This window comes from Electrophorus electricus, chromosome 15 (assembly GCF_013358815.1).
Source record: "Electrophorus electricus isolate fEleEle1 chromosome 15, fEleEle1.pri, whole genome shotgun sequence".
Classification (NCBI taxonomy): Eukaryota; Metazoa; Chordata; class Actinopteri; order Gymnotiformes; family Gymnotidae; genus Electrophorus; species Electrophorus electricus.
In genome coordinates, this window is record NC_049549.1 from 1,992,261 (window position 1) to 2,019,826 (window position 27,566).

At 43.2% G+C, this 27,566-nt stretch overlaps 1 protein-coding gene across 10 annotated transcripts in view; it reads right to left on the reverse strand.

Annotated features, from left to right (window-relative positions):
- Positions 1–27,566, reverse strand: part of agmo (alkylglycerol monooxygenase) — a 51,702-nt gene that overhangs the window by 4,307 nt on the left and 19,829 nt on the right. For 3 of the 10 annotated variants that reach the window (XR_004776881.1, XR_004776882.1, XR_004776880.1), the window contains exons 10-14: positions 26,583–26,699; positions 24,065–24,147; positions 23,727–23,832; positions 23,222–23,291; positions 1,398–1,547 (exon numbers count right to left, since the gene is read on the reverse strand). Coding sequence is in view for 5 of the 10 variants with exons in the window: in XM_035533985.1 (XP_035389878.1) it covers positions 18,047–18,108; positions 23,222–23,291; positions 23,727–23,832; positions 24,065–24,147; positions 26,583–26,699 (438 nt within the window). In the remaining 5 variants the exon portion in view is untranslated. The other 7 variants (XM_035533986.1, XM_035533985.1, XR_004776884.1 and 4 more) reach the window with 7 other exon arrangements.

Sequence of the window (27,566 nt, forward strand, 5' to 3'; positions counted from 1 at the left end):
TGTGTTGACTGTCACATATTTATCAGAGTTCAGATGGATCATTACTGAAGAAATCTCACCACATTTGCATAATCTCCAAAGTCATTATGGGCTTGACTTGTTCTGTAATCCCCATCAATTTCTCACTTTTCCTTTTATGATTTTTTTCTTAATCGGATGCATATTTTAACATAAAAGGTGCTGAGGAAATGTAACATTTGAGTCCTCGGTGGCTACCACGTTTCCTTTCATTCTTCTGCACACGGCTGCATTTGTCAACAAGCTGAAACTCAGACCGCACTTCGGTGCTCCATAACGAAGACCTCGGAGAGCAAACGCGAAGCTACCACAGCAGCCCTGCCGCTGAGACACTAAGCCCGAATCAACTTTACACCGGAAATATTACACAGACAACAGCGTTATCAAACATGCAAGTGAAGCATCACTGTCACATTTTGGTAATTAATAGAATATTTTTTTCAACGGTAAATGTACACTTTGTATGACTGATTTGGGTCATTTCTCTTAGGACTTGTCTACCAACATCATATTTTTTTATTATTTGGCCAGTGAGCTATATTTTTGTCATATGCATGCCCATAAAAGAATTAGAAGTCTCTAATCTTTTACAAAAGAAAGAGAAAGAGTTGCACAACAATATGTGATCGTGAAGCAGCCATGTCCTTTGGTTAACGATACAGCAGCCTTCCGGAGATGTCATCTGTTTCTGCCTTATTTGACTAACATTTGTGCAGACATGTATCCTTCGTTACCTGGCTTTTGTGACATGTAAGAATGTTCAAACACAAGTCGTCAAAGCTGCAAATGTCAATTACTATATTTCCCTTGACATTTCAGTCTAATGGCTGACATGCGGAAGGTGTAATGAGCATCATTACATTTAAGATGGCTTAAGACACATCAGCACGCAAATTCTCGCTGGCCGTTCTGTAAGATTAGAGCCTTGTTATGCCTACTGCATGTTTCACTGTCGAGTTGAGAAGCTTTGCACTGTGCCACGGTGAGGAAGGATGACTTTGTTAATGTAATAGACGCTCTTGGCATTTAAAAAAGCACTCAGCTCCCTTGATTACCTCATTTAGTCTCATTTGCGTCTTCATTCATAAATTGCTGTCCCACATTGTTGACGGAACAGACTGGTATGTGGGCACAGTCTGTTTGTGTCACTGTGTGCTTACAAGGGGAAAGACAGGCCACTGGGTGCTTGCAAACGAAGGCGAAACACAGGCCAAGACAGTGAGACAGGACAAGAAAGGCTATAGGTCTCATATATCTATGAGCGTCTATGTGTATCTAGCTGTCTAACACATACAGTGCTTTGAGGAATATTTCACATGAACATCAGGACCTGTCAAACAGTCTGATTTTTTAAAAGGATATTACATGTCGGGACTCACCAGCTCAATAGAGATGTAGGTGTTTGTGATGCTTTATGTCATTGGACCTCCTGTGCTTTGCTCGTCTGTGGTGTTACATGAACTCCTCCCATGGTGTTACATCGACTCTGCGCCGTGCTCCCCTGGTCAGCCTATCCTCTACTATGAAGTCTGCAGACCACAGAAAACCCTGTCATATTAAACTGGTCTGGGTATAACACTATAATACACTTTTTTTTTTAAATACACATACTGTGTGTTTATACATTTATTGTGTGGAAATTAGAAATCTAAATCCCTACAAGCATGGAGAAGTGGATCTATGCTGAAAGAACATGGTTGGTTACTGTGTGTAAATAAATTATTTTAAAAAGATGCAGCTAGCCATGCCTAAGTACTAATGGTGCCTGTGTGTTAGAATTCTTGATTAGCTTTGGCTCTAAAACATTATTACTATAAAATCCCACTTCTTTTGCTGTGTACCTGAACCTGGTCATGGATGTGGCGCAGATATCGGACTGATCTCTGAACAGACGAAACAGTGACCAAACTGCAACTTCTGTTGATCACATCCCCCAAGTGCATCTAAAAACACACACGTTTGCTGTCCCCACCGAACAAGTGCATTTACACACCCTCCCTTTCTATTACTTGCCTTTGTTTTGATTGATAAAAAATGGAGGCAATTTTTGAAGAACTAAACAAGGAGCAGGCCATCCCCCCAAAAAATAATAATCTGAACAGACTATTTTTTCAGGTGATATAACTACTAATATGCTATTTCTGAAAACAGCATAATCATCCTATTTGCTAGAAAATATGGCCCCGTATTTAATAGCCATACTTCAGTAAATCATAAATATTTCACTATTTCAAACCAAAGCAAAATAAGGCTTTTAGAAAAGCGACAAGAAAAAAGCAAGATTTTTTTTGTCATCAGAACAAACAAAACCAAGCAAAATAAAAACGTAGACATGAAAAAAATAATAATTTGAGCGATTACGCAGACAATGATTAGGCCTGGTGTTGCAGTAAAAATTATATTTAACATGGAAGCTTCGATGTCTGCACAGCGACTGTGGAAGAAGAACTTCCACATACTCACTAGTTACTCCACACATGCGCCACACATACTGCACACATGCGCCACATTGTTGAAGCAAAGATTCATATTCACTGTCACCTAAGAGAAAGTGCTGAAAGCTTGCAGCTCAATTAAAAAAAATAAACCCATGCTAAGAAATAAAAAAAGGACAAATTTTCAATTGGACAAAACAAACACACACACACACATACATACATACACACACACATACATACATACATACATACATACATACACATACAAACATACATACAGACATACATACATACATACATACATACACACACACACATACATCCATACACACACACATACATACACACACACACACACACATACATACATACATACACACACACACATACATACATACATACACACACATACAAACATACATACAGACACACATACATACATACATACATACACACACACACGCACACAAGTTTTTCTAAGAAGTTGAAATCACCCCACTGTGCCATCCTCACGGCAGGTAGACACTCTGAAATCCGGAACATCACAAAAATAAACAAACAAACAGATAAATAGATAAATAAATTAATTAATTAATAAACTCAGCCTGTCATAATGAACAAGACAATGGTAATTATAAAAGATTTTTTTCCAAAGTACCTCACATCATCTTGTGATTACTAGTACATATAAACACGTTACGTATGTGCACAGTTAGTCATATTCGTATTAATGCATGATCTCCTCAGCTAAATCTCACCTGGCTAAATATTCTCAACATTTCACTAAAATATGAACTTTTTGGAAGGTTCAAATATCTGGAAGTGTAATCCACCAGTCGCTCTAAAAGCCAAGGCTGCTCAGATGCTAATCTCATCTACCCAGACGAGCATTGGTCGCAGGTCTTCCGCTCCGTTACAATAACAACGCGCTAACTGAATGAAGCGACCCTTGCATCGTGGAAGGGCTATCGGAATAGGCCTCTCAATTACTTTCCCGCTGGGACGCGCAGACACGGAAAACCACATTAGACTGCAAACAGACAGGCTGCTCACATGAAAGGTAACTTTGGGGATGTTCAAATATGAAGAAACCAACACTTAATTAAGTGGGATTGGGTTAGAGAGGTCTGTAATTGACAGGCCAGTGCTGGGCCGGCTCTGCGGTTGGAGCCCAGAACCACCGGTCACCTAGGTAATGCACGCTGTATTACGTACCGAATATTAACAAGATTGCCAAGGTCATCTGGAACAGCGGAAGCACAAGGGTTCATGTAGAAGTTCAGCAGAAGAAGTCAATACATGCTTCTCTCTTAGCTACTAAAAGGTTCACCTTAAAATACAAAACAATCAATAATTCAACGTGAAAATGGCTCACAAGGACATCCGCCGTGCGACTTTTGTTCTCCATGCTTTAAAACACGTGGCAAACTCCTCAAAAAAGGGCCAGGAGGACCCTGATCAGTTCACACTATCCTGCCCCCTCACACGGCTGGTGAGCTACTCCATCTTAGATCAGAGGACAAACTGAGCCAAGAATTTGCCTAGAAAAGGGTTCTTGACATGGCCAAGCCGGAGTACTTCAGGTAGGGCCATATTCCTGATTCAAATCCATTGGAACGCATAGTCTCACATTCTTCTCGACAAGCCTTTGTTTCCCTTGTCTGTTTGGCCATCTGAACTGCGTACTCACAACAAATTAGTGTTAAACATGCTTGCATTTGTGATGGCAGTGCTCATAAAAGCAACCGCGCTTTACGCATGCTAATGACAAATTCAGCCCTGCCATCGCAGGGGTCCGTGGCTGTCTGGGCGGCACCGTCGTTGGTATGCACAGAGCGGCCTCGAACTCTCTTAAACGCGCGGCGGGCATTACGCGCCGCCCGCCCGGGCCACACAGTGGCCCCAGCATGCTTTGGTTTGTCTTGCCGCTGTGCTTTTCGAGCTGTCCCGCTAATAAAGCCCGTCTCTGAGGCAAGGCTGAACCGAGCGCAAGTGTCCTGTGCATGAGTTATTCAGCATTAAATCCCTGCAGCATTTTTTTTTTCTTTTTTACATTTTTTTTTAAACAAAATGCATTCTGGACTTTCGTAAACTGTTGAGAACTGGAGAGAAAAAATGATGATGAGGCATTAATAAACAACTCAATGCTGCAATTCTTTAGAATATTGAGAGTAGATTATAACGGAGTGTCCACTGATAAATATGTTAAGATGAAGGCCTTTGGTCATTAGTGATATTTATCTGTACATGAATCTTGGGATTCATCCAGGCAGTAGGGTGTTTAGGACAGATTATGCAGAGGTTTAGAAGGATCAGTTTGAAATGGAAGTGGGTGACATGCTGTGAGTTGTTTTTCAATGTTTTCAAAACTGTGGGCCATACAGGCACAGTCACACGATCACCACAGTGGTCAAGTCCCATTTTGATCTCATAATTTGAGCAAATGAGAAGTGGGGTAACAAGGAGCAGGGTTAATATGGTCAGAAATAAAGTGGGGGAAGGTCATCGGGTCATAGTAACATAATGAATCACCACGGGAACCACAGACTATGCTATTTGCATAAATCAGTCCATTCTCTCCTGAGTCACAAAGCATTAAATCCTGCAAAGAGTGAAAGAGAGAATATGCCTCTGTGTACCTCCACGCACTGGCATGAGTACATCCAACAGTGAGTGACCTCTGAACTCCTAATCTGGGGAATTAAGTAATCCCAAAGTTCCTCTGCAATGTAGCCTCTATAACTCTCAGCCATTGGCCTACAGGGTGGGTATAAAGCCCTAGTGATGGAAAACACAAAATTCCTTTCTTCCCTCTCTTGCCTAAGTGTTTTCTGGGAAACGATCTGCAACAATACAGCACATGGAGACTAAGCACAGCATCGTGTACAGACTTTACGATATGTTCAGATTCTCTTATGTCCACTAGACGGTCAGAACACAGAATTCCTTTCCATTCAGGGTCCTCTCTCCGAAAAGGATGCCACCTCCTCGGGAATCGAGGCCGACACTTGAAATACGAGGCGGTTTACGGAGCAGCCCAGCCCAGACGGAGAGGAAGAGGCGGACGAGCCCGGCAGCGGGGCATGGGTGAGGTCGTGAGCCGCCATCCGGTGGTCGGTGACACAGATGAAGCGCTGGAAGCAAGCCCCCCGTCCAAGCGGGCTCAGCGGGCCCAGGTGAATTAATGAGGCCCCCCCCGTTCAGCCAGGAGTGATCCATTACATCCTCTAATTATAAATAATAATCCTGATTATTACGCTGCTTAGCCGCCAGCAGCTGAGATGGATGGCCTGCGACATGATCTGTCTTTTTTTTTTTTTTTTTTTCTTCCTGTTAACAGTTGGTGCAGACACAGTCTGTCTGGTAGCAGCCAGCTCCAGCGTGACCTCTGACCTGCAGCAGCCCAGCTGCATTGTGACAACTTCTTCAGAAGACCAGGACTGTACTACAAGCCAGGTATGTTACAAACTTTCAACTGATAATGAGTGCAGAAAACAGACAGTTTTGGAGTTTGTTCACTGGCTAGAATGGCAGTACATGCAGTTGATTTTTTAGGTCATGAACTCATTCATTTAGGAAATAGGGAAAAGGGGCAGAGCTAGAAACACAGCAACCTGATTGGACTCGCTGATTTTCTGCAGGGCCTCTTGATTGGCAAGAGTTGGAGCCTTTCATTAATGCGGCCACAAAGCATGGAAGGGAATATTCATTGATGCGGCCACAAGCATGGAAGGTCACAAGCATGGAAGGGAATATTTTAGTTTCTAAAAACATCCAACGGTTTGTGAATAAAAACATGAAATCTAAAGTTTGCTTGTCGGAACCAGAGGGTAAATAGTGTCTGGTGATATTTACCTGCTCCTTCATTGGCCCACCGTAACGTTGAGGTTTAAAATAATACATCTTGTGCGGCCATTAAGGACACTGAAACTATCCTGTTTTATGTGCAGAACGATGACCCAGCCTGCAGATTGCATCTTACACCGAATCCAATATCAATGCAGTTAATGTTACACGGATAAACAGACTAAGCTGATGTCCACAGGTCCAATGCCGTGCGTTCCAAACGTGCCCCCAGTGGCCTCGGGAGCTGTGGTGCTCTAATAGCATGGTAAACATATTCCACTCTACATTTGAGTTCATTTGTTGACCACTATTGACCGTGGAAGGCCTCTTACAAGCCTGGAAGTTGAAGCCTTTCCTGATTGGAAATGCAATCATTTTATCAAGTGATTTAATGACTGTGCAAATGACTAATTACCTAATATAAGCATCTTACTGTAAATGTCAAGCTTTATTGTAATGGGACTGTCGCAATCGTTGATGGATTGTTATTAAAAACAGGTAATGTGTATAAATTGACAATTTGACACTTACTGACACTAGACTGACACCGGATGGTCTGTTGACATTTGCCGCACTTGCTTGGACGAGTTTCCTACATAAGCCAAAAAATTATGCACGATCTGTCTAAAAAAGAATGAACAAAGCTGAGAGACGGAGAGGCACACACACACATACACACACATACACACTCACACTCACACACACACACTCACACTCACACACACACACACACAGACACACACACTCACACACACAAACACACACACACACTCGCACTCGCACTCGCACACGCACACACACACACACACACACACACACTCACACTCACACACACACACACACACACACACACAGAGCACAAATACTACTGCAGGAACAAAGATAAAAGAGAAAGAAAAAGAAAAACTAAAGCTACAAAAGAGGTTACAGGCAGCCGTATCTGATGAAGTAGTATTGTTGCTTCAGGGACCTCCTAAACCCAGCTAATGCGGTAATCAGCCGTGCTTAGGAAGAGAATTTGTTCCTAATTTCATTAGCAGAAAAGCAGCAGGTCTAGGCTGTGCGGAGTGCCGCAGCTTCACGCGTGCCGAATCCCACACACTACGATTGGACACGCCGCAGTGTACTTCCTGAATCGAGACAGTTCGGATGCAGGATGGCGGGACTCGGGATTTACAGTGCCTGTGCACGGCACGTCTGCCGACTGGAAAAAACACGAGAGGACGTATTTCAAACATGCAAGAAGAAATTAATAAATGGAACCATTTTTAAAAAACTAAGCATTATTATTATACTGCTAAATATAATCACTGATTCTTATTTTGTCCCTCATTTATATTTTTGTATGGTGATTAAAAATAATATATAAAAATTCTATTCTGCCTGGAAGGAGAGGTCAAGTAAACATGACACCAATTTTTAAAAAAGCCAGTTATTGTATTATATGTATTCAATAAATTCAGGGCAATTTTAAGATATATACTAAAAAATTAAAAGATAAAAATTATACTAATTAAGCTGTAACAGAATTTATGAATTTCCTACACTCCTGGACATTGCTTTTCAAATAAAATGTTAAAATAAATCACAATTTATATATATTTTTTTTTTCAGTAAAGGATTAACAAATGAAACAAATCACCAATCCAGTGAATCCCTGTCTGAGTTTTAAAATTCGGCGGCGATGTTGTATGTGCAGTAACAGGATTTATGGTAGAGGCCTCGTGTGCCGTTGCGCTGGAGTGCAGCCTCAACATGCACTGCCTACCCGTCATCTCACACATTCTAGAGACATAAAGACAGAGAGTCAGAGAGAGACACACACACAGAGACAGACACACAGAGACAGAAAGACAGACACACATTCAGAGACAGAGACACAGAGAAAAACACACACAGAGAGACAACGACAGACACATAGAGACAGATTCAGAGATACAGAGACAGACACAGAGAGAGACAGAGAGACAGACAGACACAGAGAGAGACAGAGAGACGGACAGACACAGAGAGAGACAGAGAGACAGACAGACACAGAGAGAGACAGAGAGACGGACAGACACAGAGAGAGACAGAGAGACGGACAGACACAGAGAGAGACAGAGAGACGGACAGACACAGAGAGAGACAGAGAGACGGACAGACACAGAGAGAGACAGAGAGACAGACAGACACAGAGAGAGACAGAGAGACAGACAGACACAGAGAGAGACAGAGAGACGGACAGACACAGAGAGAGACAGAGAGACGGACAGACACAGAGAGAGACAGAGAGACGGACAGACACAGAGAGAGACAGAGAGACGGACAGACACAGAGAGAGACAGAGAGACAGACAGACACAGAGAGAGACAGAGAGACAGACAGACACAGAGAGAGACAGAGAGACGGACAGACACAGAGAGAGACAGAGAGACAGAAGGCGAGAAAGAAGAAAAGGAGGAGCTGTTTCCTTGTACTTATCATCTATCACATTCCTTTCCACTTACATCATGCTGCATACTGGCGGGTAAAGCATATGTCACTGGCCCATTTATTAAGGTCAGCTAGCCTGAAGCTGTTACATAAACAAAGACAGGTATTTGACAGGTGCTTTCAAAAAACCATCAGGGTTTTATGTATACAAAGCAAGTTGGATGTGACATGAAGAACAGCATGGGTGGAATTAAGTAACTTTGGCAGGAATTATTTGTTTAAATAGAAATCTGACATAATTTCTCATAAATAAATATAAAAATAATCTCAGATTAAAGCTACTCATTACAGAGGTGACGCATGACATACTGTAGATTCCTTATATGGCAAATCTGAAAAAGCTAATTTAGTAAGGCTTACACACCACCTAGAGGCCAGCGATCACATGTACACCAAACGACTGTACCTTTATGGTCCACAGCTTGGAAAGCATTGAAGCAGTGCCTTTGTGGAGTTATAGTCTTATACTTCACTAACCTTAACCCTAGCTTCCAGCTAACATCTGTAAAAAATTAAGTCTATTAAGTCCAATAAAAGGATAAAAATAAGTTTCAAATATAAAATAATAAGTAGAAAATTTATTAGTACCTGACAAATTTCACATTCTCAGGTAACACCTGAGGTATAGTAACACAGGTATGATGTTAAAGTAACATTAGAGTAACACAGGTACGATGTTACAGTAACATTATAGTAACACCGGTACAATGCATGATGAAAAATGATTTAAAAATCCCTCCCTGCTTCGAAATCAAATGGCCAACATGGTGTAGGTGCCATCTTGGATGCCCTGTTTCAGTGCTATTGTGCAAGCATGCTTGGACATGATCTCCTGTATTATTATTATTTTATGGTTAATTTGATGATGATGGTGATGATTATTGTAATATTAGTATTATTATTATACATCATATATTATTATAATTATTATTATCTTTTGGATTTTTTTTTGTTTGTCCTGGAAAATTTCTCCAGTCCTGTTCACATTTCTGGATTCATGTTTGTTCTTTCACTGATCACATTAGCAAGCCCATAATATGGAAAATCTTGTGTCTGCTGGTTGAGAAGCACGACTGTCTTTGTTGAGCTTTGCTGATTATTAGGACTTAGATTGAGATCACATTTTGAATTAAAAATGCAACAGTTAACAATCACTTTCTCATAGCTATGACAGGGTCTCCATGGCACTCAAAATATTGTCATGATACTAAACCCATCCTTAAAAAAGGTTTTGCCTTTTAAGCAGTGGTAACTAACAGTTATTTCATAAAAGGTGATATAAGGTCACCCCTGAAATATTTTTGCTTTGTTATTTCTGGCTAGATGAGAACTATGGAAAGTGAAGGTTTTTTTCACTTTTGGTCAAATGAGGTAGGTAGGCAAATTAAACTATTTTTCCAACAAAGAGAGGAATATGTCATAGGCATCAGGGTATCTGAAAATTTGATTAAAATTACACAGCTTGATCAACTGCATTTATTGTCTGGAGGTCTGTTGTTCTGGCTCTAAAAAAAAAAACAGTGGAGGAAAGAGAAAGTGCAACAACATATATCATCCACCAGGTGGCAGCACAGGACAAAGCTACTACACCTATTAATTGACCTGCTTTTAGTGACTGGCAGATGAACAACCTTTTTACTACATTCAGGACAAGAATGGCATTATTGTGTATCGAACTAAACAGCTAAAGAAAGTAATTAGAAAGAAAAGGAGGGACAGAGAGGGAAGGAAGGAGACAATGTGTGTGAGAGAGCGAGACAGAGAGAGAGTAAGAAAGAAAGAAAGAAAGAAAGAAAGAAAGAAAGAAAGAAAGAAAGAAAGAAAGAAAGAAAGAAAGAAAGATGGAAAAAGAAAAAGACACAGTATTAGAGGGTAACTACAGACCAACACAGTGCTCAGTCAGACACAGTATTAGGGGATAACTACAGACCAACACAGTGCTCAGTCAGACACAGTATTAGGGGATAACTACAGACCAACACAGTGCTCAGTCAGACACAGTATTAGAGGATAACTACAGACCAACACAGTGCTCAGTCAGACACAGTATTAGAGGATAACTACAGACCAACACAGTGCTCAGTCAGACACAGTATTCCCTCACAATCTCCATGTCCACGTCAGGCATTCTCGAGCCCTGCTGCCACTAACACGATGGATGGCTTATCTAGGCAAAGCAGAGCATGCTCAGAACTATGAATTATTCAGGTTATCTTTCTGTTCCTTGCATATGTAATGAGCGGTCCTCCCATATATTATGATCCACACAGCTCAGATAATAGTGGTGGCTCTGATTTTTGGGACCAGTGTTTTTCTATTGTAAAAGTAATTCAAACCAGCAGGATTTGTGAGCACTGCATCTGGATTAAATCTTAACGCTAGTTCCCGTCCTTGTGACAATATAATAGTTTTCATGTTTAAAATTCTACAGTGTAGTGTATGACAGATTTAATGGATTAATCTCCTAGTGATAACATTTGGTGGTATTGTCCATTATGCAAAAAACTACATTTCCACAAAGTTTCAGCAGATAAATGACTGTACTAAAATTACACACTGATAAATAGTCCAGCAGTCAACACATCAGGCTAATTCAGATATGTGATACTCAGCTGAATTCAAACTCAGTATGAAGGGAGGGGATGAATAACATTGCCACAGACAGAACGGCTCAAACTAAACAAGAAAGAAAACTGCACTTGTAATAAAGTTTTATTTTGACAGATTATGAAAATACAAGGGTTTTTTTTGAGAGTGGGAGGGGGGTTGGTCATTCCCAGTGACCCATCAGTGCTGTGAGGATATGAATCTCTCTTCAGACAGTACTAAAAGACAGCAAAAAGCAATACTAGTCCTATAATTATGTTGTAACTGTTCTTGTGTCTGATTTATTATTAATTATTTATTATTTATAAATCCAATGTGTAACTCTGCAAAATGATATTGCTGATAGACTCAGAATGAGGCTTTTATCAACACAGCTGTTCTGGCCCCGACACACTCATTCCTTCCAGCACACCTGATTACTAACCACACCCCCTGATCACACCTGATTACTGACCACACCTTCTGATCACCTCTGATTACTAAGCACACCTCCTGATCACATCTGATTACTAACCACACCTCCTGATCACATCTGATTACTAACCACACCTCCTGATCACCTCTGATTACTAATAACACTTCTGATTCTTGTTAAACCATTTGCCTGTTTGTCTATATAGACCCTTTTTGTCCCAGTGAGCCTTTCTGAAGTTGCTTGTCTTTCACTATGTTTCTGAGCTGTGGCCCTCTTCTGTGTTTACTGTCTCTTCAGTTTTCAACCACCATTACATATGTTGAGTTAGTTGTTTATGTCTTGCCATCAGGAACTTTGTATTTTTGCCTTTACTGTTTTGATCAACTGGACTTTGAATTACCCTTTTGTCTCTGGCGTATACTTTTATTGCGGTTTAACCTTCACGCACATCCAATCCTTGAGCGAGCCTGAAAATCTCTGGAGTGGGCAGGTTCCAGTCCGTTCTCATGCAGGAGGAAGCTTTTCGTCTCACATGGAACCACGGTTGAGTTCCAGATCCAGGAACCAGCATCCCAAAGCTGCAGCACTACTAAACTGACCCATCCCTTCCTGCTCCTGGGAATGCTCATCCCTCAATTCCCGTTTGTAATCCTGTTAGCACTCTTTCCTTTTTTCAACTCTTTCCCATAAAAGCAGCGAGACCTAGCTGGTTGTCCCTGTTATCACTGTCTCTCCCCTGACTGGTAGAGCTCAGAAATGAGCTAATATGTTTTAGAACCAAAGTGGAAAGACAACCACAGTGGAGAACCAAAGTAGAGAGAACTCTGAATTCTTTACTAGGCTTTTTGGAAATGTTTTTAAAATGCTTTAGCCACCCACAGGTCTGCGTCCTAATACAGTTACTGAGTCGATTCCAAATCCCTTGAATCCCTCATCAATCCCTCTGTTTGCAGGAAGTACCTCCTTCCAGAATGACCACAGATCTACATCACGCCGAATTTCTGCTCTGATTCTGTCCACCCCCTCTCTTCCCAAGCTGGAAAGAATGTAGATGGGTGGGGTTCACCTCCCTGCTGAGGAACGACTACAGAGGCTCTGTGGTCTCTGAACGTTCCGTGTTCACTCCAATCACCTCCATCACCACTGTCCCGTCTAAATGTATGGTGTTCAATCACCTCCATCACCACTGTCCCATCTAAATGTATGGTGTTCAATCACCTCCATCACCACTGTCCCGTCTAAATGTATGGTGTTCGATCACCTCCATCACCACTGTCCCATCTAAATGTATGGTGTTCAATCACCTCCATCACCACTGTCCCATCTAAATGTATGGTGTTCAATCACCTCCATCACCACTGTCCCGTCTAAATGTATGGTGTTCAATCACCTCCATCACCACTGTCCCGTCTGCTCTCAGACCCACAGATACTGCAAACTGCACTGAGGCCTCCAGTTGTGCTAATGTGGTATGTCTGTGCCCCCCCGCCCAAAAAAAAAAAAACATGCCAAATTCAACCCTTTTCATTTATCTGCTGAACCTCCACTGCAGAAAACCTCCACTATGGTTTTAACACTGATCAGTTCAGGAACAGCTGGGAATTTCATCAAGCAGGAGCTAGTGGAGGGTCAGGATCCTTCTGTCTTACCCAGCCTGAAGATGAAGGCACTGCTGGGACAGAAGGCCTCTCAGAACTGGTAACGTGACCTATGACCCTGGCCCCTCCACCCAAGCCTGCAGTGCCATTTACAAGTAACAGATTTGCACTCCCGTCGCTCTGTAAACATAACCCATATTTCCTGGGACTCCCCTCATGTAGTAGAGTGGATGGAAAAGTGTCAACTCCGGCACGAATGAACGTCCCGTTACTCCATAATCTAGTGACATAGCACAACAGTGCAGTCAGTGACCTGTGAGACTGCCGCCGAGCTCCCACCACACAGACCCTGTGATCGTCCCACTTGTACTGCTAGAGGGCGCCGCTTCTCTGGCTTTATCCCTTTTTGCTTTTTTTTTGCGACACAGTACATATTTTGTTCATAACGGTTCCAAAGGTGCTTCAGAATATGAACACAGCATGTCTGAATTCATTAACCTGGGAGGCAGGCCAGTCTAACCCTCCACATATGTGCCTCAAGCCCTTATAGACACAAGTCAATCCATAACTGATACTGACAGTGACCACAGCGTCTGGCAGAGAAGCGGGAGGAAGGATACCCCACATCTGGTCATGCCCATGGGTCATGAATCTCAGGCATTGCCTGCAAAGGAACTGTAATTCCTACACATGGGATTCCGATACGGGGAACCTAATATAGATTTAAATTCCCTTGTCTTAAAGTTGACATTCTGCACTTCCTATACATTGTTTCACATGGTCATTGTCCAATTATGTACAGAGCCCAATGTATGTAGGTCAGACTATTATACAGTGATCACTGATGAAAGCCATCAGACTGTTGACCAAGCCACTTAACACTAAGCCCAAACTACACACTGTTGATCAAGCCACTTAACACTAAGCCCAAACTACACACTGTTGATCAAGCCACTTAACACTAAGCCCAAACTACACACTGTTGATCAAGCCACTTAACACTAAGCCCAAACTACACACTGTTGATCAAGCCACTTAACACTAAGCCCAAACTACACACTGTTGATCAAGCCACTTAACACTAAGCCCAAACTACACACTGTTGATCAAGCCACTTAACACTAAGCCCAAACTACACACTGTTGATCAAGCCACTTAACACTAAGCCCAAACTACACACTGTTGATCAAGCCACTTAACACTAAGCCCAAACTACACACTGTTGATCAAGCCACTTAACACTAAGCCCAAACTACACATTGTTGATCAAGCCACTTAACACTAAGCCCAAACTACACACTGTTGACCAAGCAACTTTACGACAAAGCCCAACTTTACTCTGCTTTTCAAACTAGTTTTGTAAATGTCAGGCTTGAAGTCCAGAAAGCAGAGTGGTGGGGTGTTAGTTATTTCATAACTATGTCAACTATGTCATAAATATATCAATTAATTCTTGTTTAAAGGTTTTCCAAAAAACATTTATGGTTCCCAAAATCAGGCAATTTGAAAGTAGATGAAAGACTTGTGTCTAAACAGCTTGGAGTAAAGTTGATTGCCAGAAAATCTATTCTATTTTCAGAAGCAGCATGCCAGCAGTAATCAGGCATTATTGAGAGACAATTATGTCTTGGGTAACTGATCAAATACTGACAATCAAGTCCAGTAAGGAGCATCTTCTCACACCAAACAAGCACAGATTTATTGGGAACAGAAAAGTAAAAAACCAAAAGGAAAGAAGGAAAAAATAAAGATGATAACACTTTATAAAAGGTTATAACACTTTATAAAAGGTTATAGCTATATATATATATATATATATATATTTATTTATATATATATATATATAAACGACCCCAACCAGAATAAGAGCAGAGAGGGCGCCTTTCTAAGTCCCTTACTGTCATCTGCCTCATCTGGGTTAAAAAAGTTTAGCTCTTGGCCTGCTTGTTGTTCTACTAAACATAAAATGATTTTCATTTTATGGCAAATTAATTTTCTACTATTATTACACGCTTTACTAAAACTATATAATCATTCTCATCATGACCATATGGCTTGAATCACTTGGTTAATGAGTATGCTGAGATTAGTGTAGCAAAGTCCCTAGAAGAAATCAATTATTATTTCATGGTACCAACACCACACACACACACACACACACACGCACACACGCACGCACACACGCACGCACTCACGCATGCACTCACGCACAAATACATACTCACATTTACTCACCTGCTGGTTCCACACAGCATTTTACCAGTCAGATGTTTAAACCTCTTCCGCCCTGAAGAATTCTCACCCCTCTGTGTCAGAGACTGTATCCAGTGGAGTCTCCATCCAGCCTGAAGCATCACTCACACTGAGGAGGGCATCACTTACTTTCTACATGAATGTATCTTTGATGTGTTTGTGCAGGTTTAGAAGGAAGCTTGGGTGTCCAGCGCATGCTGCTAGCCTTGTGCCTCGTTATCCGCTAGCCATCAGCCCTCCTGCCTCACATACTCGCTCTGCCTCCCCCTTCCTCTCTCGCGCTCTCGCCCTGGGTTCCTGCCCTTCTCCTCCTAAAGAGAACCCACCCCATCGCGGCCCGAGCAGCTTCTGCACTCATCCAGCTCCCACGCTCACACTAGCATGCCCTCCAGAGGGCCCGCGCTGCAACGGGCATGATTAGGTGTGAGGAAGGGTTCGTGTTTGACTGCTTGCGATCTGTGGAGAAATGTAACTAGATTCATCCAGTGTTTAGAACATGCGGAAGGGATCTGTTCAGTAGCCCTGAGAAGGCCCAGCATTTCCCACACGTATTCTCTCGGACCTCAATTCAAATTGAATATACATTGCAAACATTTTACATCTAAAACTTACAAGTATGAACATTACTTTTGTTCATAATCCACATAAAACTCAAAATGAATGAGGCCTAATTAAATCCTTATGGATATGGTTTGGGATGGTTCCACTTCCAAACTAATGGATATGAGGTTGCTTTATTGCTGCCAGTGGGAGCCTGCAAACAGTGTCATTGACTGACCGACTCAGGGAGACGCAGTGTGGCATCAGAGCGTCAGATGAATAAAGCAGGAACAGCCCATCTGCCCACTGCAGGGACACTGTTAGTGTGCAAGACACACATCCCACTGGGCAATAAATTAGAATAACAATATTCATATTAATTAGTTTGTGTTTGACAGGATCGTTTTAACCCTGGAGCTTGATGATTTGGGAGGTTCCCTTTGGGAGGCTCACACTCACACACACACACACACACACACACACACACACACACACACAAAAGATAAAATTACAGTGGATGTCTTACTAAAAAGAAACAAAAGAATTGATTCCTTTTATTATTTTGAAAATCTACCAAATCATGTCCTCTGACTGGAATTTACAATTTTAGAAAATGTATCATATTTTATTCTGTGTTCTGTTTTTCTTTCAGTGGAAAAAGACATGTATAATTCATGGTCTGAGTGGAGACATCTGTTGCCATCGTCTGTACAGTGGTCCGTTCCTAAAACGTTCTAATTAAAGAGGCCTAAGCTTGTTTAATCCCTTCTTATAATATAAGCAACACTAAACACACAGTGCAGTGGTATCTGAACATAGACCTCAAATCCAAATCTGGTCCTAGATTTTGTAATCACTTGTAATGGATTAAAAGAGTAATGTAACTGGTTGGTCATCACACCTGAGTCCTAGATAAAGGAATGGCAAAAACCTGCAATAGAGGACTGGGATTTGAGGACTGGGATTTGTATATTACTGGTGTATTGACTGTATAATCACTTTGCTGCCACCTAGTGGCCTCTTACACAGTTGCAAGTTCAACAAAATGAGGTAAGGCTACTCAAATTATCAAGCAAATCAACACAGAAGTACAGAATAAAATAAACCTTTGGCCAATATTCAAGATTATTTAATAAATATTATGTTTGAAAAATGACTCTGGTTAAAGCAGGGTCACTGCTGCTATCCCCGAATGCCCAGAAGTGATCGGTCACATTATGAATTGTGTTACTCTCTTGTTTGGGTTACAAAATCACTTAGATCCCTTTCACCTTCTCCTAAACATTATTTCTGATTAAAGGAACTGGAATTCTGATAGCCTTAAATCTTAAATATAGAATATATTATAAATATGTATTATACACACACATTTTATATATATATATATATATATATATATATATATATATAGCCTTTGAATGTGCCCAGGATAACATTTTTTGTTCTTATTGTTTTAATATTATAGTATTATACAATAGTTAACTCGTTGAATACGTAACTGTATAAGAATCTGACATTCTCATCACCATAAGTGTGTGCATTCTGATTTTTCCATAAGTGCAGGATTAGTGGTCATTTAAAATACTCCACAAATAGACGAGTCTTTGGTGTGTGTTTTAAGACTAGAGCAGACTGTTCAGACAGCTGGTGATGTCCATTCCACCATCTGGGAGCCAGGACAGGGAAGGGTCTTGATGCTTGTCGTCCAACATACATTTTCCAATTATTTGCTATTAGGGCTTAAACTTATGGAATTTTGGCTTTTGCCTTTTTTTTGCACAGGAGTATACACAGTGCACTATCACAGAGGTTTTGAAGGTTTGTTGTTGTTGTTGTTCGTTCAGTGGCACTTCGTCTCAACAGACGGCTGTCTCAAAATCTGCACGGCCCAGTAGAGAGCAGACAGACCACCAAAGACCTGGACAGCAAAGTTGGCATGTCAAACTCTTGGCAACATATCAATGTGAAATACAGCCTCTGTCCCAATTACAGCTGCAGTAAAACACCGTGCTTGATAAACACGGTGATGTGCATGATGTGGCTGAACCAAAGAACGGCAGCTCTGTTAACTTTACATGAAACATCAAAGTTTAGGACCAGTCTGACAGACCCAACCTTGTGCTATATAGTTAGTGCTTGCACACAAAATCTATAAGAGAGGAACACAGCGTTACAGTCCCATGCTAAAGGAGGCCATCGAGAGGGAAATGACAGCACATGAGGTTAAGTGCGCTGTTCTGTGTCAGAGGGTTAACAGCACTGGTCAGCGAGGAACGGAGCCAGCGGGTCCTGCCAAAGTGCAGCCCGGGTGGAACTGCTGCTCCACCCCTTTGTTCAAGACCATAAACTTCATCCGCGTTCTTAACTCAGGCCAAGAGTCAGTACTTTCCTCAAGAGCTCTACAGCTGTTTCCCTCTGAGAGCGCGAGTCAGAGACGGCATGCTGGGAATGACCGCTAACCCCACTCTACCTACACGACCCAGCGGGATGGGCTTTCGTAGGATTACCAAAAGAAAACCAACTCAGATTTTAAAAAAATACATTTTTAACAAAAAGTTAAATTATATAATTATCAATATATGAAAGCATGTAATATTTAACCTGGACATCCGTTCAACAGACAAGCCTCTCCAACATGCCAGACTTGACAAACTTTCCAGTTTTCATAAGCATGACCTCAACCTAACAGCCAAAAACTGGAAACCTGGCGTTCACTGCTCAGCTTAAAGAAAGACAGAGGAGGAGTGACTGCAACTTGGTAAATTTGACCAAATCTGCACATCCATTGGCAAAGAAACACACAAGACAATGAGCTTTGTAGAGTGTCACAGTTGAATTAACAAAATATTCAAGATTCAATAAAAGTTCAGAAAGACAAACACAGATCTTGATGCACAACCCCCCACTCATCAAACTGTAGGAGACGTACATGTAAAGGCATGTAAGATGCAGACTGTTACATTTACACATTTGGCAGACACTCCTAACCAGATTTCAACAACGTCAACCACATGTTTTAGTCTATATCACTTGCTGATGCTTTTAGTGCTAAGAAGAGGTACCTCCACTAGGAACAGCAACATGAGGCAATACTGCGGCACTTAGACACGTCCTGTGTAAAACGTGGAAGACTTTCTCTTAGGAACACACCAGACGACACAGGAAATTTGCAGTATTAAAAAATAGAAAAAAATAAATAAAAAACCCACACAATTCTTCATAGGCTACAGTGGCGAGTGTTTATTGTGACCTCCCCTTACACTTGAGCAATAGCAGGAAAAGACTAAATAGAAAGAAAAGAACTCTGGGAAGTGCTGAAAAACCTGGAATGATGGAATGATATACCAGAAGATTACTTCGGAAAACCTCAGGACAGTCTCCCCTTAAAGAGCTCAAAATGTGCTTAGTGCCAAGGGAGGTCACACTAACCTGGGACACAGTGTACACAGAGGGGAGGGTTAACCTGGGACAGAGTATACAGAGAGGGGAGGGTTAACCTGGGACAGAGTGTACAGAGAGGGGAGGGTTAACCTGGGACAGAGTGTACAGAGAGGGGAGGGTTAACCTAGGGCAGCGTGTACAGAGAGGGGAGGGTTAACCTGGGGCAGAGTGTACAGAGAGGGGAGGGTTAACCTGGGGCAGAGTGTACAGAGAGGGGAGGGTTAACCTGGAGCAGAGTGTACAGAGAGGGGAGGGTTAACCTGGGACAGAGTGTACAGAGAGGGGAGGGTTAACCTGGGGCAGAGTGTACAGAGAGGGGAGGGGTAACCTGGGGCAGAGTGTACAGAGAGGGGAGGGTTAACCTGGGGCAGAGTGTACAGAGAGGGGAGGGTTAACCTGGGGCAGAGTGTACAGAGAGGGGAGGGTTAACCTGGGGCAGAGTGTACAGAGAGGGGAGGGTTAACCTGGGACACAGTGTACAGAGAGGGGAGGGTTAACCTGGGGCAGAGTGTACAGAGAGGGGAGGGTTAACCTGGGGCAGAGTGTACAGAGAGGGGAGGGTTAACCTGGGACAGAGTATACAGAGAGGGGAGGGTTAACCTGGGACAGAGTGTACAGAGAGGGGAGGGTTAACCTGGGGCAGAGTGTACAGAGAGGGGAGGGTTAACCTGGAGCAGAGTGTACAGAGAGGGGAGGGTTAACCTGGAGCAGAGTGTACAGAGAGGGGAGGGTTAACCTGGGACAGAGTGTACAGAGAGGGGAGGGTTAACCTGGAGCAGAGTGTACAGAGAGGGGAGGGTTAACCTTGGCAATGAACTCTGTATGCAGAGCAGCTGAAATGACAACAGCACTGAAGGTCCATGTTATATGGTTCATAACGGGGAGTTTCCAAACTTTATTGCCCATATGAAAAGGCAGCACACACACACACACACACACACACACACACACACACACACACACACACACACACACACATCCTTTCTCACATCATATAAAATGGTAATATAATGTAAAAACAATCATATTTGATCAGCAATCCATCTCTGTATTTGTCAGTGAACGTTCCATCTCCTCGCAGTATGAGTTCACAATCAAGCGTTTGAGTGCGCACTAAACATCTGGATTACAGAACCACAGAACACTCACACATCGGCAATTTGTCATGAGGTATTCTGACCTCAGCAATGATGAAATATTCTGGACGCTCAGAATCCATGTACCCCTAGAGTATCTGGCATAACAGGTCCATCGGAACCCAGCTGCCTGAGACTGATAACTCTATACAGGACTGTAGCAGGAGTTCATTCATCTTAGCTTCTCTTAATACTGACTACAGCCATTTACACTAAACCGCTGCTACAACGAAATAAAGGGTTTGAATGCTAATAATTGTTTGCCTACAAACTGTGTGAAGGTGAACACCGCGGCTTCAGTGAGAGCGGCCGTACCCCCACATGGACAGTACCGCAGGGCTCCATGCCGGGTCTAGCAGGTCGTCGAGGAGGCGCTGCCTGACCAGACGGCCGCGGCGGGATAAGGCAGGCCCTGTGCTCTGTAATGATGGAGGGAACGGAGAAGGAAGAATGGAGGAGGGTCTCTGCAGACGTGCCGGAAACCACTTCAGTGGGATTCCGGAGAGACGGCCAAAGATGGATGGATCCCATGGGGGATGAGGAGGGGCCTACAGCAACCCGCTTAGCAACCCCAGCCCGAGAACCCTGAAGTGTATGCATGCGCATGCACATATGTATACATACACACACAGTCTCCCAGAACTAAAGGTGGGAAGTCTGTAATGCTTGTGAATCTCCACAATTCATGCAATCTCACATATGAATATGAATTGCAAATTCATATGAATGAGGGCACATTCGATATAGCTCTGGAAAAAAAAATAAAATAAAATAAAATTCTCCACATGTATGGCAGTTGTTCCATTCCGGTGTGCATTTGATTCCAACACTGCCATACCGCATTTTACTTAATGAGGTACTGAAAGTACTGACCTGACCCAGATCTTCTTCACTGAGCAGTGTGAAAGACCGGGTGAGACTAAGCAATGTCCCATAAAAAATGTGACTGAAGACCAGGGTTATTCCCCCAAACACTGAACTCTTCCTACATTAGTGCTGTGTGGTTTGAAAACAAATATGAACTTGTTTCCAGTTAGAGCTGTATATTCTTTAATGTTTACCCTATAAGTTTAATTCTGAACTCAGAAGCTGACACACGGAGGATCGGGTTATGAAAGGCTGAGCAAGTCACATGGTGTAGAAAGATGAGGGCATGCGTGTAGACCACTGCACTGGGACACCTCCATAATATTGACTTAACCTTTTCCTTTATAATGCAGGGCAGTTCTTTGTAGCAGTACAATCGCACCCCCACCCCTGCTACCGCACACACCCCGAGACGTGAGTTGGATAAATATTATGTTTGATTGGCAAAAAAGCAGGAGATGGAAAGAACTCCGGAAGGAGCACATCCTCGCTTACCTAAGCTCTGCTGAAATGTTCCCAGCCCGACACAAAGGCCCTAAACTTCTTACGCACTGAAAAACTTCCTCTGTCTGCCTCAAGACCATTAAGAACCAGATTTGATGCACACTCGTCTGTTCACGTCACTGTGAGTCAAAGTTTTGGGCTGCTATCAATCTAGCTTGGCCAGAGCTATGGAAGCTCCTCTCCTCCTAACCCACGATGACCTCAGCGCTTACAATCTGGAGAGAAACCCCCTTAAATATTGTGTGTCTGTGAAGCCCACAGTCCACAACCTGCAGGTCATCACGTGTAGGTGTAAACAAACAGCAGAGAGCGTGTGTGTGCGCGAGAGGCGTGGCATGACGGGTGCAAAAGGCAGACAGGACTGGGCTCGGGGGTGTGACTGCCACCTGAGTTTCTGGGGCACCCCTGCTGCTTTTCTTGGGAACTCGGGCAACCACAAATACCAGCTAGGGGCTTCGAAGCCGCCGCACGTCACTGGGGACGTCTGCTCTCCTGACGCCCATACAGCCCTCCCAGGTTGATATGAGGCACTTTCAGAAGGCACTTTTTCATTTTATTGCTGCCTGAAGACCAGCAGGTAAAGCGAGTTAGAACTATGTAGTTTAATGTCCAGACCAAAGCCAACCACACATATAAAGTAAGAAAGTCAGAACCAAAAACGCCCTTTGAAGGTCTGTATTTTTTACATCTAGACTTAGGGGACTACACTCAAATTCAACCTGGTGCAGGCATCCAGAGGGCTGTGGTTTCTGATCGAGAGTACGCTGTGCGCAAACTGGCTGCCGCTTCTCATCAGGTGTGTGAGTGACTGATAGCTGAGATCTGTCTGTAAAGCATCTGAAAAAGGCGCTACATAAATGTAACTAAAACAATGCATAATTATCTCTGACCCAGCAGAATATAGAAAATCTGGACAGTGAACACATGGATTTGTACTGTACACTGCACCTGGGAACCTTTTTCAGTTACACTCTTTTATCGCTTGCAGATATGTTGGGGGGGGGGGGTGTGTGGTGGGTGTTTTAGCACCTAAGGTCTACAGATGCATAGCCTCAAAAAAAGAGAGAACAATTCAGCTCTCACGTGTAAATCTCATCAGGCGTCTCCAGTTAGCCGCAGACAGGGGTAATTGATTCCAGAAGTGTTGCCTTAACTTTAAGCAGGGGAGAGATGGAGAGAGATGGAGAGAGATGGAGGGAGGGAGGTGGTGCTGTAATGAGGGGTCAGTCACAAACTGCAGCCCTACACTGCAAGAGCCAGAAACACATGGTAATTTTATGGTCAATTGGGCAAAAGCGTCTGGAGTCATACATCATTGCGCCGTGCGGTGTGAGCTGGTACCAGCTCACACAGTCATATTCATACACACGCACACACACACTCGGGGCACCGCCCACGCACTTGTACACGTGCGCACGCACGCTCGGGGCTCATGCACTGCGTGCACACGGTCAGCCATATCACTCCGCGGACGCACCTGTGTGTTGATACGCTTCACCCCTCCCTGCTTTACAGCAGAAAAGCACGCTCACGCAAGAGTTACCTCCATCTGTGTGTGTGAGTGTGTGTGTGTGTGTGTGTGTGTTACCCGAGTTGCCAGGGCCAGCAGTGAAGCTCCAGGGTTGATAAAGCCCAAGCTGTGCAATCCTATCATGAACACACAGCGTGCCGTCTCCAGCAGGGCCACAGCCGGCCTGAGAAACAGGACGGCACACTGACTAGACAGTAACAGACAGCATCTTTAATGGGGTTCTCTTTGGTTATTGACCGGTGTTCCTTGACTTTATTATTCCTTGACTATATTATTCCTTGACTTTATTATTCCTTGACTTTATGTAATCATATGCTTTATGAACAACGTTCTCGCTGATCTTTGCATTATTAAAAAGTTTAAGTAAAGCAGCTCGCAGTATAAAGTCATATTACCTTTGGTCTATGATGCAACCAAGGCAGGTGAGCGTCAGTAATATGTAGCCGGCCATGAGCAGCAAAGTCGTCTGTGACAGCATCTAAAGAACGAACGAAGAATGAAAACAGAAACTGAACTGAAACCAACCGCTAGTGTAGCATCTTTAGCAACCCACAGTCCAGCGCGTGTCTGTGCACAACTCTCCTCCAATCGTCACAGCAACCTCATCATCCTTGGGTTCTTTATACTTATACCTGAGCTAAAAAATCTCATTACACCCATGATGATTCTACTGAGTAAGGCTGCATTATAATGGACTGGCCAACAATCTCACGAGTTACGGGCGGCTCATGCTGACTGACCTGTGTAAAAACTTACAAATGACCCCCTTGACATACATAAGAAGTGCTGTGGATGCAGAGCTGAAGTTTCGTGGATCTTTGCTCCACTGCCTTCAGCTCACAGACCTCGGAAGTACCTCTCTCCTGGGTGTAGTGCAACCCCTCAAGGGTCATTTCTGTGTTATTTGCCAGCGACTGCGTGCAGTGCAGCTGGGCAGGCCTTGCTGTATGTCGTATGTTTAGGTTGTGTCCTGTCCTGATAAGTTCCCATATTCCCCAATTCAAGCTGTGCTTTCCCTCGGATCCTGTGGGAAAGACGACACACGCGGGACAGCGGAAGACCGCAGCACACACTTCAGATGGGCTGCTGAGCAGCTAAACAGTTATGACAAATGTTGACCTCAGATCCTTGACCTGAGATCCTTGACCTCAGATCCTAAACACTGGAGCCATGTTTATTTGCTGGACATTTGCAGGAGCCGCCTGCGCATTCTACCACCACGCAGAGTTAGTTGTTGATTGCTTGGGTTAAAATGTGCTGTGAAATGTAAAGTACAGAAGTGCTACTCTGACCTGAATTTTAAGTACCACTTCAAAAAAAGAAAGAAAAGATTTTTTTTTTCTTTCTATCAAACTTAACGGCATGCAGAAACATGGCAGAAGGAGGTTTTATTAACACGGGCAGAAAAGATAATTGGGTGATAATTTGAAAATGGTATGGGTGGACTTTAATTGGGGGGTTCGTTTGGTGAATTCCATCTGCTGCAGGGCAGTGTAAGGTGGGGTTAGAGGGCTGGGCCTCCAAATGGGCTTTGATAAGACTGATATGCCAACCCTGCGCAACTATGAAACTGTCCAGGTCTCAGCGGGGAAAACTCTGTGAAAACACCCCTCCGTCTGGTCCCTCGGGTCTGGCTTATGTTTTCGACGTCCTTCCAGTTCATTTTTAATTTGTCGCCATATCCTATTTCAGCAATAACACGAAGCAAAAGTGTAGAAAAAAAAAGACGGGAGAATCTGAGCTCTCGTTGGGGACCGTAGGCGCAGGCAAGCGTCGTTTCTGTTTCCCCTCTTCCCAAGGCCACGGAGATGAACTTTAGCGACTTTAACATCAGCATCGTTACTACTATTACCATCAACACCGCAAAGTGGTTGGTAATCTCCAACCTGGGTTTCTGCTGAGTTAAGCAATTAGCATATCAACAGTGGTCAGTTCGTGCAACCTCAATAAATAACAGCTAGTCAAACAGCTAGTGAGATTGATAGTCCAGTACGGGTGATGCAATCGAGAGGTAACTCGCCTGGCCCTAACATAAATGTTTTCCTTTCTTTGAAGTACCACTAAGCTGTGCTGTAGCTTCACTTGTTACTGCACATAAATGTGCGCGGTACACGGAGGTATAAATACACACTGTGACATTATTTATTGCTTGGCCTGAAGGCTTTCTTTGTTATTTTCCCCGAGAAGGGTGATTGATGCAACAGGAAGGTTTTTCGGGCGATGGGAAATGGTTGACTTGGCTTTCAGAACGTTTGCGCTGGTTGTTGGACCACCGACGGCTGTTTTATCGGTTGGCGACTGAGGGGAGGGTGGTGGGGAGGTGATCAGTGGGCCACAGCCAAGCGAGAGAACACCACAGAGGTGGGAAGAGACGATGAGCTGTTTCATTTCAGCAGGGAGCAGGGTGGGCCTGCGAATGCTGGCTAACCGAAGCTATGCCTGGAGAACACAGACGTCCAAGAAGAGAATGCGCCGTCTCACTTGTGTGTGTGTGTGTGTGTGTGTGTGTGTGTGTGTGTGTGTGTGTGTGTGTGTGTTTTGGGGGGTAGGAGGTAGGAGTTGTGGAGTGAGATGGAAAATAATAGACAAAGGTTATTTAAACGTAGCCTGTCCCTGCATCCTAGTGAAAGGTTCCATTATAACTGAGATAATGACAGGGATGACCGGGTTTGTCTGAGCGCTGATAATAGACCTTGCGCAGAAGTATTAAGTATCGAGCAAATTAAAAGCTTCCAGTGAACCAGTGAAAAACAAGGAGAGATTAGCATGGACATGAAAGGCCTGGCCCATGCCCAGGACAAATCTGGCCCTGAGCGACCAACGTTGAAGGTAAACGCAATTCCCAGAGGATCGCCATTCCGTCAAAGGGATTCGGAAGCTCTAGGCCGTACCGAGCGAGCTTGCAGCACTCACGTATTGCGTGTCAAACACGTCGTTGTAGACGCACAGCAGAAGCAGGAAGTGGGCGTGAACGTATGCTTGCAGCGCAGGTGACCATTTTGGATCGTGTGCCACTTCCTTACCCGTGATCTGAAAACAAACGCAGGGTATTTATGAAATGGAAATACCACTCGTGTAAAGGTTTAGTCTGGTAATAGATGAGATTAAAGTCAGCCACAGCACGGAGGACGCTTGTCTTCCAAATATAACCAGTAAACATGTTTGCTTATATCTATTCAGCCTAGTAACTAACACTAATGGTAAGGTCTGTCTCACTACAGCTATACTCCTGGGCACAAAAAAAGGCCAAATCCAAAAGTTTTAATGGTCTCAACAGCAAATAACTGGACATTCTGAACACTCAGGCATTTGAGTTTTGAATTGTACGTCAAATATTATGACTTTATATTTGTGTAGACGAAGACTAAGTGAATTCCCCTGTGTCCAGCTTATCACCTCCATCGGTTCACTACAGCTATGACGCCACGCGAGTACACTTTTTAGCTCGTGTTCATTTTAAATATAATTTTGGGTTTTGCCTCTTGTTTGCCCAGGTGTGTATGCATTTTAAGTATGTCAACTGAACTTGGTTTAGCATATTTATTTCTCTAACAGCTTTTTTTTTAAATCATACCACAAACATTTTTGCTGTCTCTATGATTTGGTTTAGCATAATATTACTAAAAGACCAGATGCCAAGGTTTAAAATCGGCTGACCCGCCACTTTTTTAGCACCAGCACTATCGCTGGACTGGCTGGGTGAATAATGACCCAAATATCCACATATTACTGTTTAACTATAACAATAGCATAATGGCAATCTCAGACCTGAGAAATCCGTCTTATATAATCAAGCCAAAAAAGGATGTAATATCTTTTGTATTCTCCCGCAGGCCTGGATCAGCTCACCCACCCCTGAGCACCTCGCAAGGTATTTCGGTCAAATTCCAGCAATCA